This window comes from Bos grunniens, chromosome 5, assembly GCF_055505025.1.
Source record: "Bos grunniens cultivar Pamir isolate PY7600 chromosome 5, Bosgru_T2T1.0, whole genome shotgun sequence".
Classification (NCBI taxonomy): Eukaryota; Metazoa; Chordata; class Mammalia; order Artiodactyla; family Bovidae; genus Bos; species Bos grunniens.
Genome location: NC_141169.1, coordinates 27,745,183 through 27,757,966, shown reverse-complemented (window position 1 = coordinate 27,757,966; position 12,784 = coordinate 27,745,183). Strand labels below are relative to the sequence as shown.

The window sequence follows — 12,784 nt, the reverse complement described above, 5'->3', positions numbered from 1 at the left end:
GAGGTTTTCTTTGCCTTAGCTTTCCCACTCAACCCACCCCAAGAGTCTATTTCAACAATGTGGTAAGCCTAGATTCCCTTGCTTCTGAGTTTCCACCACTCCCTCCCTCTTTCAGCAAGATATTCCCTGAGGATACAGATTCTTATGTGGCTGACCTCATCATAGCCATGTTATGTGACCTTCACTGGGATTTCAAAACCATTCACATAACCTAGTGTACCACATGCATGTAGACATAGACTCCTTTCGTCTGTCCTGCTCTTCACACTGGGGGGAGGCAGAGACACGTAGAGGTTACATCAGGCAAACCCCAGGTGTGCCACCTGCTAGCACTAGCACTCTTCAGGGTCCAGCTGAAATGTCAGGTCCTCCAGCCTCTTAGGCACAGTGCCAACCTCACTCCATGGTCATCGCTTGTTTAATCGTTGATCAGCCTGGCTAAAGAGTACCAAGTACCATCCTGAGGACACCTTTCATCAACCTTGCTACCTACACCAAGATATCACCCCATTTTCTCCTTTCCATCCCTGACAAACTTAGTTGAACCCAGTCATTGCACTGCAGGCGGTTTCTTTATTGTTTAAAGATACACACGCAGGAGGCTCCCCTGGTGGCTCAGTGGTAACGTATCTGCCTGCCAATGCAGGGGACACAGGTTCGACCCCTGGTCGGAAAAGATTCCACATACTGCTGGACAACTAAGCCTATGTGCCACAACTACTGAGCCCGTGCTCTGCAACAAAAAAGCCACTGCAACGAGAAGCCCACGAATTGCAACTAGAGAAAGCCCATGCAGCAAGGAAGACCCAGCCCAGCCAACAATACATAAAACTATTTTTAAAAAAGATACACACACGGAGCTTCCCTGGTGGCTCAGATGGTAACGAATCTGTCTGCAATGCAGGAGACCCAGCTTGGATCCCTGGGTTGGGAATATCTCCAGGAGAAGGAAATGGCAACCCACTCACTCCAGTATTCTCGCCTGGGAAATCCCATTGACAGAGAAGCCTGGAGGGCTACAGTCTATGGGATCCATGGGGTCACAAAAGAGTTGGACATGACTTAGAGACTAAACAGCTAAACAAACAAAATCTACACACATACATATTATACATATATATATATATACACACACAAAAGTTTGTATATACATACATATATATGTTCATGTATATACAAACATTCTTTTGGCAATGCCACTCAACCACTCAGTCCAGGATTTTAGCTCCCCGACCAGGAATTGAACCTGGACCCCAGCAGTGGAAGCTCAAAGTCCTAACCCCTGGACTACCAGGGAATTACCCCAAACTTCTTAAAAAGAAAAGTTGACATTCTGCTTCCACTCAGCACTAACCACTTACACCTTGTCCTTTCAGCACCTGGCTTTGGTCTCCATCGCTTGTCCTCAGCCCCCTTGATCTCTGTGTGTGTCCGCCCCTCCTTGAAATTCCTTCTCTTTGGCTTTCATGACAGCCCTCTCCCCTGGTCTCTTTTGGGAGTGGACAGGCGTCTGGACCTCCTCTCCTTTCTCCTCTCTTTTTCCTCTGTCTCTTCCTCCTCTTCTTGCCTTGGGTCCCTTTGTGCAGACTCTGCCCACTTTTTTTGTCTGATCTTTTATCACAGGCCAGCTCATCCACACCAGGGTTTTCCCCAAATCCCCAAGGGGGGTGGCTTCAGACAGGGCTACCACATCTGCCTGTGCAAGTCGGTCATTGCACAAGGGCACCAGGCCAAAGAGACAAGGAAGCTGACTTCCTCCAGTTTGTGCAAAGGCCCTGAGGGCTAGCCTTGGCCCCATAAGCTGCATTCCATACCCCATGCCTCACTCAAGCTGTAACGCTGCTTGTCTAGCTGCCAGTTTCCCCAGACATTGCTGGTAGATCTGCCAGGTTCAAAGCCAAAGCGAGAGAGGCTGATAGAGATGTGGACGTTGATGGGACGAGTTTGAAATGGTTCTCAGACACTCTACTTTTCCATTTCATCCCTTTTCCATAGACTCAGTTTTAGTCACCCTGCCCCGTGCTCAAGATGAAAGTAAAAGAAATAGTGACGAGCAGGGAGCAGAAGGCTAGAAGGTAGTGAGAGTGAAATAAAGGGTTTGGGAAGAAAAGGAATAAATGCGGGCAAACTGGAAAAGAAAGGAAACTGACTAGCTTATTCTGCTGTCAAAGCTCTTCCAGGCAGACTGTCACATTTGATCCTCATGAAAACTCTAGTTGTACATATAACTACTATCCTTATTCTACAACTGAAGAGACCAAGGCAGGTAAATTTGCCCAAGCTCACCCAGCCAGCAGTGGAACCCTGAACCCAGGTCTTTGGACACCCACCTCTTGGCAGACTGAAAAGAGGTGATGGGCTGGGGGATGGCATTGAGGTACCTGGAGAGTGACCAGGAGCACCAGGGGCAGAAGTAGGGAAGGGGAAGAGGTTATAAGAGTAGGAGCGGCCACCCCTGCCCTGGTAGGTGAGAGCTGCCTTTGTCAGAGGAGACTGCAGGGGACCCCGGGGAGCTGAGGGGACTCCGGAAGGGCACGATTTCTCTGAGCTTTATCACTGGATATTCCTGGACAGCTAAATGCTTCTCAGGGCTGACCTTTATCCCTGGAAAATAAGCCAGGATACAAATCCAACTGAAGCAATGATATAAAAGTACCAGAGCCTTCTTTGATCTTCCGAACCCGAGGGACAGGGCCTGGACAGAACCCTCAGAAGCCCTCTGCTACTGACACTGGACAGGCAGGTCCAGGGCCTCCACAGCGGGCAGGGACACTTTCAAAGAAATTCCCAAAAGTCATGAGGGATTCTCATGGGTTCCTGCTCCCAACCCAGTTGCCATCCCCATCATCCCACCGGCCTCCACAGCCTTCCTAACCACATTTCCTGACCCCCACCCCCACCACTGCCTCTCCTAGAACCCCCTTTTCATTAATGGTTTGAATCAAAGTCACTTACGGAGCTTCCCTTACATGCCAGGAATTCTCACACAGCCCCAGACTCTTTTCCCTCGGGTTTCACTCCCGCCCCCTCCCCTGTCTATTCTCTTCCTCTCAGGCTTTGCCCCTGACTCAGCACCCCTTGCAGTCCTCCTGTGGGCAGCCTGCAAGCCAGGCCCTCCACTGAGGGGAGCTGAAGGGAGCCTCCTAGGCCAACTGCTCACCCACCTCACTGCCCCCTACTGTCCCTGCAAGGACCTCTCACTGCCTGTAACACACACACTTTTGGAAATCCTGTCTGGAGTCATTCTCTATCCTTCAGTTGTTGGAGAAGATGAGGAGAATCAGACACGTGCCCAATCCTCACCCCACCCCATAACTCCCCGCCATAGACCCCCACCCTCACATTTCAGTTCTTTTTCTAAACAACCACCTCCTCAGGGTTGGGTACAAAATTTATAGCCTAAATGATAAAGCAAAGCCTAAGGGGCTCCAGGCCCTCATGATCCCCCAATCCCTTAATCCCCCCACTATCTAGTTCTCCCAGGGCTGTGGCTCCCGCCCTCCCTGGGAGAGTGCCAGGAGGGGGAAGGAAAGAGCTGATCCCTCCTTATCAGGGTCATCTCAGAATTTACTCAGGAATTAAACCTGTCTCTCAGGTTCCCAGCTCCCCAGCGACCCCTCAGCAGGACACCGGAATCCAGGGCAGGATGGGGGTGGGGACCATTTCCCCTCCTTCAGGACCCCCACCTCAGCCAAGTCTCTTTACTCAGCTAGCCTTCTCTTCAATGTCTTTGTTCTGGCCTCTCTCAGCAGGGCCCCTCCTGCTCCCCCTTCACCCGGGACTGGCCTCACTATCACCCATCCCCCTTCCCACCTGGCCTCCCACCCCCAACTCAGAGCCTCAGTGCTGGGAACCAGGGTGCTCAAAAATGCCCCCTCCCCAGCTCTCCCAGAGACACTCAGATAAAAGTGAAAAGGCTCTGAACCACAGAGCAATCTAGATGTGGTGGAAAAGGGCAGGCTGGTGCTGGAAACCTGAGGTCGGTATCTGCCCCACTGCTGCAAGAGGTCAGGAATGTGGTCACTAACATCAGCTACGGGAGATAAGACCCAGCTGGCACTGCTCCTCCACCACCCCCAGACAGCGCCTCCCTCCCCAGGCCCCAAAATGTCCCAGGCTGTTGGAGTCAGGCAGTAGTCAGAGAATGATCTGGAAAGAGCTTAGATAAGAACCCTTAGATCTGGACCTGATCCCCGTTGGAATTCAAAGTCCCCCAGGGGTCTTAAGTGACTTAGAAAGAGTCCTTATATCCTGGAGACATCTGCCCTTTTGGAGATTTACCCAATAGTAAGTAAACAGCATTTGTTCAGTGAATGAGTGAGTGATAATTAACGTAAGTATCCACTGCCATCCCAGGAGATAGACTGGTCACGCTTGCTTTCTTCTCCTTTTACAAGAGAAGAAACTGAAGTGCCTAGTCAAGTGACTTCCCCAAGGTCACACAGCTGGCAACGTACCCAAATTGGCTGACTTCAAGTTAAGCAAAAACAGCAAAGGCAATACATCATATATGTAATCTCTACCCCTTATTGTGCAATTCTACACAACAAGACAATTCTGGAACCTCGTGGGAGAATGTGAAGGTGAAAGCAGGAGAAACCCCTTTGACTGGCTGGGACTTCTAAGCTCCCAGAAATCTTCCAGGCAAACCTAGTGGTCATTCATTTGTATGCAAATTTGCATTTCATTTGCCTCTTGGCCTTCAGCAGACCCTAACCCTCCCCTGGCCATTTCCTACTCTGACCTCCCCTAGCCAGCTCCTGCTGGTTGCGGGGCGCTGGGTAGGGGCCTCGCCCCAGCAGAGGATGCCAGGACTGGGATGATCCAGGGCCAAGTCCCTCATTTGACCTGTGCCTGCCTCGTCCACCGACCTAATTATTCCTGGGACTCCTTCTCTTCCCAGGCCTCCTTTCCTGTCTGCCCCCTTCTCTTCAGTTCAGCTGGCAGCTCGATAAGAATCGATAGGTCCACTCCAGAGCAAAGAGTACAGACAGGCCTGTAATGCCAGGCCCTGCCAGCCAAACGAGCTGGCGGTGGTGACAGACTTGAAGGCCCAGTATCTCAGGATTCCTCCAGTTCATTCAGTAGGGGGTCACCATCCAGGTTCTGAGGTGAAGGGGAAAAGGGTACTTCCCTACCTCCATCGTCTCACCCATGTCCTGACATAAGCTTCCTGGACGAGGCAGCCCCCTGGAGACAGGCATGGGATTCAGAGAGCCTTTGGAGGAGAAGCAGGGGGCCTGCAGAAAAGTCCTGGTAAGGGGAGAGAGAGCTGGCCACCAGGGCTGAGTCTCAGCTAGAATGTTTCTCCTCTCAGACAGTCTCCATGAGGGATTACTGGTCTTTTCTCCCTGCTGCTGTCCAGGCAATTAGAGCAGGGCCTGACACACAGTAGGTGCCTAACAAATATTTGTTGAACTGCGAGTGCTCAGAAATTGTTTACCCAAGGGTGTGGGTAAGGCTGATACACAGGTGTGTTGAAGTGAGGACTCCAGCTGAGACCACAAAGCACTCCCAAGTAGACCAGACCTCCATGGGAGTGAGCTGAGGCACAGGGGAGGGGAGGTTCAGGGTGAGTTTTCGGGAGTCAGTGTAACTGGTGAGTGAGTGTGTCTGTGGGCAATGACAGCACACGTCTGAGTGTGTGCTAGGGAACAACGGGCAGGAGGGGCGAGAGTAAACCAGCGGGACTTGAAGCTCAGGATGGCGTCTCTCTTCCTCTCTGCCAGCCCCCAGCTTTTCTTCCCCAAGACTCCTGGGGCTTTGGGATTTCCCCCGAGACGCCCCCTGCAGGCGAGAACTTGGCCTGCAGGCTGAGGACAAGGACACACACAACTCGACACTCATCCCCCAAATTCTCTACGAGGCCAGTACCTCCCTCCACCTGGGAAAGGGGGGTACAATAACGTCATTTCCTGCCCTGAAGTCCCAGCTGCCAGAGTCAACTTCACCTTCTGCCCTTGGCAGGCCCGGTCCCACTCACTCACCCCCTCCCTGGGGGGTGGAGGGAGGCCTTGGTGGGGCGGTGCAGAGGGGGCGGGGAAAGGCCGGGAGGGTGAGGAACCGAGGGCGCCAAGTCCCCGCGGTCCCACCTGTGACCCAGGCTTCCGCGGCGACTCTGATGGCGGGGGCGGGGCTTGCCGGGCAGGACCCCACCCCCGCCCCCATCCCTGGGAGCTATAACTTGAGTTGCGGACCTCACACACTCCACGACCCAGCACCTGAGTCCTGGCCTCGCTCTTTCCTCGCGAACAAGCATCATGAGCTTCAGCACCCAATCCACCTTCTCCAACTATCGGTCCCTGGGCTCCGTGCAGTCGTCGGGCCACCGGGTCCGACCGGTCAGCAGCGCGGCCAGCGTCTATGCAGGCGCCGGGGGCTCGGGCTCCCGGATCTCCGTGTCCCGCACCACCAGCGTCCGGGGCGGCTGGGGGTCCGGGAACCTGGGCGCCGGGATGGCCGGGGGTCTGGTGGGTGTAGGGGGCATCCAGGGCGAGAAGGAGACCATGCAAGACCTGAATGACCGCCTGGCCTCCTACCTGGAGAAGGTGAGGAGCCTGGAGGCGGATAACCGGAGACTGGAGAGCAAAATCCGGGAACACCTGGAGAAGAAGGGACCCCAGGTCAGAGACTGGGCGCATTACCTGAAGATCATCGAGGACCTGAGGGCTCAGGTAAGCGGGCACGGCGGGAGTGGCTCCCACTCCCAACCAGTGTGACCCTCCAGTCACCCTCTCCCTTCTCTCTCCTCCCCCTACCCCAAGGATAGGAATTTTAGTAGGGGGAGGTGTATGCACTCCTCTCCCCTCCCTATCTCCCGCCCCGCCCCCAACTCCACCCGTCGGGGATTAGGGATGTCCCGGATTTCCACACACACCGCCTCCCCACCCCCGCTTCACAGGGACCCCAAGGGTGGGTGAAAGGGCACGGACAGCTTCCCCAGGGGAGAGTGGGAAGAGGAGGGGGAGCTTCACAGAGGAGCGGACAGCATGCAGGGAGGCGAAACAGGCCCACACAGAGGACCCAGACACTCCAGCTTCTGGAAGACAGTTGGAGGGGTTAAGCGGATGTGGCTAAGGCTGAGTCATCCTGGAGTAAACACACGGCCTACCTGTGGGAGAGGCCAATGGGGCCTGCGCTGAGCAGGTGCACTAAAAACAGCAGGAGGGAACCTGGGAGAGGACTTTTCAGTAGCTGCTCATTTAGTAGACAGGCCAGCCAGCAGAGGCCTAGAAAGAGAGTCAGTAGGAGACTGGGAAAGGTGGGATTTGGGAGTCCGGGAAGGGAGGGAGCAGTATGAGGAGCACAAATGGAAGGGCCTAGGTATAGGAGGAGAGCCTCTGGTTATTCCAGGGACCCGGAAGGTTTTTTCAGAGACACATAACACCCTCCACTCAGCCCACCTCATCACTTAACACCTATTCATGGAGCGACCTCTGTTTACAATATCCCCAGATTTTTGCAAATTCTGTGGACAACGCCCGCATCGTTCTGCAGATTGATAATGCCCGTCTTGCTGCTGATGACTTCAGAGTCAAGTAAGGCTGGGGGTTTAGGAAGCTGGGGTCAAGGGGATTTTGTTCAGTTGTGGGTGGAGCTGGGTGGATGAGAGTAAAGCATCATCAATTTATTCTTAATGTAACTCAGTGTGAAGAACTCTGCCCCCCAAGTGCCAGGAATGGTGTTCAGAGGCTTAGTGCTTGATTCCTGACTTCAGGTGGCTGGTGTGCATGAGGCTGCTTTTAGGAGGTGGCATGGGTTGAGAAGGTTTGGGACCAGAGGCGGGGCCCTTCTGATCACCTCCACTCCCTGTAGGTATGAGACAGAGCTGGCCATGCGCCAGTCTGTGGAGAGTGACATACACGGGCTCCGCAAGGTCATCGATGACACCAATGTCACCCGGCTGCAGCTGGAGACTGAGATCGAGGCTCTCAAGGAGGAGCTGCTCTTCATGAAGAAGAACCATGAGGAGGCAAGCAGTGGCCCCTGGCCACCAGGGGGTCAAGACAAGTCAGGGTTGGGGAGTAGATGGAGCAAGCCACGTACAAGAAGACTTACAGGGAAGTTGAGAACTACCAGCCTAAGTACTTCTTAATCAGACTGTTGCCATGCTCAGTGGTTAACCGGAATTAGAGCATGGTGAGGTCAAAAAGACATGGGTGAGAGGATGAGATGAGGACCAAGGTGGAAACAGCTAGCAGTAGAGGTGAGATGTGATAGAGGATGGTGAGGGAGGAAGGTGCAAGGAGTAGTCTGTAGATGGAGGGACAGGGTGAAGAAAGGAGAGAGAAACCACCACCTGTGAGCAACAGGCATGAGTGGTTAACAGTGGGCATTTTACCCATATGGAGTAGAAGCCCAGAATTGGCATTGCCCAGAGAGCAAAGTCAAAAGATTCCTCAGTTCTGTTCCCCAGCTGATTCTGTAGGACTCCTGGAAGAGGCAGTCACAGATAAAGAGGCTTCCTGGAGTTCTGACCCTGAAACCTTCCTCAACATTTGTCCCTCTCTCTTTTAGGAAGTAAAGGGTCTACAAAACCAGATTGCCAACTCTGGGCTGACCGTGGAGTTGGATGCCCCCAAACCTCAGGACCTTAGCAAGATCATGGCAGACATCCGGGCCCAGTATGACGAGCTGGCTCAGAAGAACCGAGAGGAGCTGGACAAGTACTGGTCCCAGCAGGTACGAGAGAATGATGGATGCCAGGCTCAGCACAGAGGCATGAGGGTGTGGGAGGGAGGCTGATGGAGAAGGAGGAACCTGAGGACCATATCTACCCTGCAGATTGAGGAGAGCACCACAGTGGTCACCTCACAGACCGCTGAGATAGGAGCTGCTGAGATGACCCTCACGGAGCTGAGGCGCACTGTCCAGTCCCTGGAGATCGACCTGGACTCCATGAGAAATCTGGTAAGAACCCTCAGCTCCTTTCACTAGGAACAGTTGTTTCTCCCATTGCATTTCCCACTGCTCCTACCCACTAGCCTAGTGCCTGGCAAATAGTAGGCACTCAACAAAGTTTCAAAGAGGGCTGAAAGCTGCAGAGTCTCTCTCTCCACTCTGTCTCACCCCACCCTCCTCCCTGTGCCCCTGCAGAAGGCCAGCTTGGAGAACAGCCTGAGGGAAGTGGAGGCCCGATACGCCATGCAGATGGAGCAGCTCAACGGAGTCCTCCTGCACCTGGAGTCAGAGCTGGCCCAGACCCGGGCAGAGGGGCAACGCCAGACCCAGGAGTACGAGGCCCTGCTGAATGTCAAGGTCAAGCTGGAGGCTGAGATCAATACCTACCGCCGTCTGCTGGAAGATGGGGAGGATTTCAGGTGAGTGAGTCTCTTTTCCTACCCCTAGAAGCTAGGATCAAGCTACCACTTATCCCCAAGCCCCCATATGCCTGTTCATTGGCCCACTGAGCATTGGGCTGGTGCTCTGTGCATGCCCCGAGAAGAGAACTGACCAAGTGTCGGCCCTAGCTCTTCTTAAGGCACAGGTGGAGTTTGGCTTAAGCAGCTAAGGGGGAATTAGGAAGTAAGGCCAGGCTTATTTTTCTTCATTTTCCTTGTTTCTCTTTTCTCTTCGGGGCTGTTTATAACTGGGGCTTTGTCTTCTGTTATAGTCTTGGCGACGCTCTGGACAGCAGCAACTCCAGGCAAACCATCCAGAAGACCACCACCCTCAGGCTCGTGGATGGCAAAGTGGTGTCTGAGACCTCAGACACCAAAGTTCTGAGGCACTGAGGCCGCAGAAGCGGGGTCCCCTGGGGAGCAGGAGATCAATAAAAGTTGAGACGTTATTGCATATCATTTTGTGTCTTCCGTGTCTGTTTTCATACTGTGAGCGTACGAATGCCCTGACCGGATAGACCTGTCCCTCTGATCAGGCAGAAATCACCTCTAAGCTCAGGGGTTTCATACGAGTGGGGTATGGGCAGAGGAAGTATCTGGGCTCTGGGAAACAGCTTCTCAGAGACATAAGAGGGAGCTACTAGATGAGATGGGCCAAGGGCAGTGGGGAAAATTGCAATAGAATTGTGAACTGGTGATCATAAATTCCCACCTGACAAGTGCTCCTTGGTACAAATCTGAGCCTGAGGAAGAAGTTGTGCCAAAGACAGATGTGTGTGTATAAGTGGGTTTCTTGTCAATAACTGTAATAGTTCATTGCTACTATCAAAAGTTTGCTTCTTGCTTGGTCCTCTGCCAGGCTGTTTCATGTAATGCTCACGATCAACCCAATGGAGTAGATAACTATCCCATTTTCTTTTACTTCATAGAAACATTTTTTATTCTTTTTATATTCTTTTCTATTATGGCTCGTTACAGGATATTGAACATAGTTCCCTCTGCTGTACAGTAGGACCTTATTTATCCATCCTGTATATAATACTTTGCACCTGACAATTCCAAATTCCCAGTCCTCCCTCCGCCATCTCCTCCCTTGGCAACCACAAGTCTGATCTCCGTGTCTGAGTCTCGCTGTTTTGTGGACAGGTTCACTCGTGCCATATTTTAGATTGCACATGTAAGTGAAATGGTATTTGTCTTTCTCTTTCTTATTTAGTATGACTGCCTGGTTGCACAATTGGGTCCTTTTGATTGGAAGTGTGTCATCTAGTGAAAAAAAAAAAGGATGGCTAAAATTAATCATGCCTTGATTGGAATGGTAATTTATTCTTTTTAATTAAAAGTATTTTTAAAATGCACAAAATCCAAAAGGAAATAAGGAAAGAAAATTAAATATGTCCCATTCCATTCCCCACAGTTAACCACTATAAAAGTTTCTTAAACTAGACATACAAACACATTTTATTTTGTATATGTAGGATTATACTGTTTGTTCTGCACCTCAATTTCTTAAACTCTGTTTTCTTAATTTCACAGTGTGTCTTGGATACCTTTCTGAATCAATATATGTAGACCTACCTTTTTTTTTTTTAACCCAGATAAGTGAATTTGGAATCTCTTCTACCTTCATTTGGAATCCATATGCATATTCCATTTACTAAAAAATTGTTAGTCCAGGATCGAGGGAGAAAAAAAAAACAGAATTGCAACGATTATGCATTCTGTCACACATCCTGTTTTGGTGCCAATTTCAATTAATTTTTCCTACCCATTGTCCAGTTGAATGTTTATATCACATAAATCTGCTTTTAATCTGCAATACAGAGTAACTACTACACTCTACAAATTCTTTCAAAAAATCAGAACCTTGCTCTGTATAAGGTTCAATCATGCTCCACAGACCAATTCGAGAAATGATATTTAGATTTTTTTTGATCCTTGCCTTAGTAATTTGTCATCTGTCTAGTTTGCGAAACATCATACAAAATATGATACCATTTTACATAAGACTTCTTATTGCATCTGTATAGGAATGATGTTGGCATAATTATTTTAAAAGAATCCTCAGTAATTTTCTCTCGGGTCTCAGCAATGCAAAAAAACCCAAACTGTCATTTGATGGGAAAGGGGCTATTACATTTGATCTCACATCATATGTCTCATTATTTTGAACAGCTGCTTGGTATTTTAGTGTGTGGAGTATGAATTTACTTAACCCGGATCTTCTAGCAATGAATGTCTTGGTCTCCAGTAGTTTTGTTTTTGCAAAAATGCTGCAATTAATATTGATTATTATGCATTTAATATCTAAGTAATATGTCATATGTGAGCATATCTAGGAATTTATCTAGGAATTTATCTATAAATTCCTAAAAATGAGACGTTAGACTGCCATATTACCAAATATTAACATTTATGCAGTGCCTACTTTGTGCCAGGCCCTGTCAGCATATATGTGGTAAACAAAGTTGGTACTGCCCCTACCTCGTGGGGCTCATAGCCTAATGATCAAAAGGATGTGCATTTTTTATTTATTCTTTCAACAAATACTTACTGAGCACCTACTATGTACCAGCCTCTCTTCTAGGCACTAGGGATTTTCAGTGAACCAAATAGACAAAATATCTGTCCTCATGGAGTTTATATTCTGGTGACGGGAAACAGATACTAACTGCAACACAGCATGTTAGCAAGAAGTTAAGTGTTATAGGCCAGATAGAGCAAGCCAGGAAGACTGTAGTCAGGAAAGTGCAAATGTGATGACCCCAGGATAATGAATCTCCGACTAAAATGGAAAACTGAGTTTTTACTTAAGAAATACAGTGTGTTTATTCTGCAATCTCTAAAAACATGAAGGTCCTTCAAGAAAAGCTAAAGATAGTACTGCCAGAGCCCCTTTGTCCTTGAGAGGCCCAGAGGACAGTGGCGCCAGGACAGGCAGCCTCGAGGGCCAGGGAAGCCCCCAGAGGAAGGGATTGGGCATCTTTACCAAAGTAGGCTCCCCCAGAGAAGATGAGTCAAAGGGTACGTGAAGTGAGCACAGCAAGGGTCACTCTTCCTGAGTCACAAGGAGAGGTCATCTGGGAGCTTCTGCAGGTCACCTGGGTCCTTCAAAACATCCTTCCTGAAAGCAAGGTGCCCTAGTGAGGTGTTTCTCACCCTTCTTAAACCTACCTTCCCTGAATAAAATAACAATCACTTATCCGACTTCTTTCCCAACCGTTATCATCCCCCAACGCTAATCTTTGCAGGAGTCTACAGGAAATGAAACCTTGGGGCAAGATGGTTGAGCTTTACTTTCTGAGACTTGTTATAGGAAGGCCATTGAGGTAGAAGTCTGACGCGGTCCTCTCCACCATTTTCCAAACGTGTAAGTATCACATGGCAAGTAGTACATCCCTCTGACCACACAAGTGCCCCAGAAGTCTGATGAGCCCCCGACA

At 50.4% G+C, this 12,784-nt stretch overlaps 1 protein-coding gene across 1 annotated transcript; it reads left to right on the top strand.

Annotated features, from left to right (window-relative positions):
* The first annotated feature begins 6,209 nt into the window (after window positions 1-6,209).
* On the top strand, window positions 6,210-9,800 carry KRT18 (keratin 18). The gene is made up of 7 exons (XM_086399332.1): window positions 6,210-6,674; window positions 7,456-7,538; window positions 7,816-7,972; window positions 8,518-8,682; window positions 8,785-8,910; window positions 9,097-9,320; window positions 9,614-9,800. Exons 1-7 carry the CDS (start codon window positions 6,261-6,263, stop codon window positions 9,732-9,734), a joined length of 1,290 nt encoding a protein of 429 aa, XP_086255458.1. The 5' UTR covers window positions 6,210-6,260; the 3' UTR covers window positions 9,735-9,800.
* The last annotated feature ends 2,984 nt before the right edge of the window (window positions 9,801-12,784 follow it).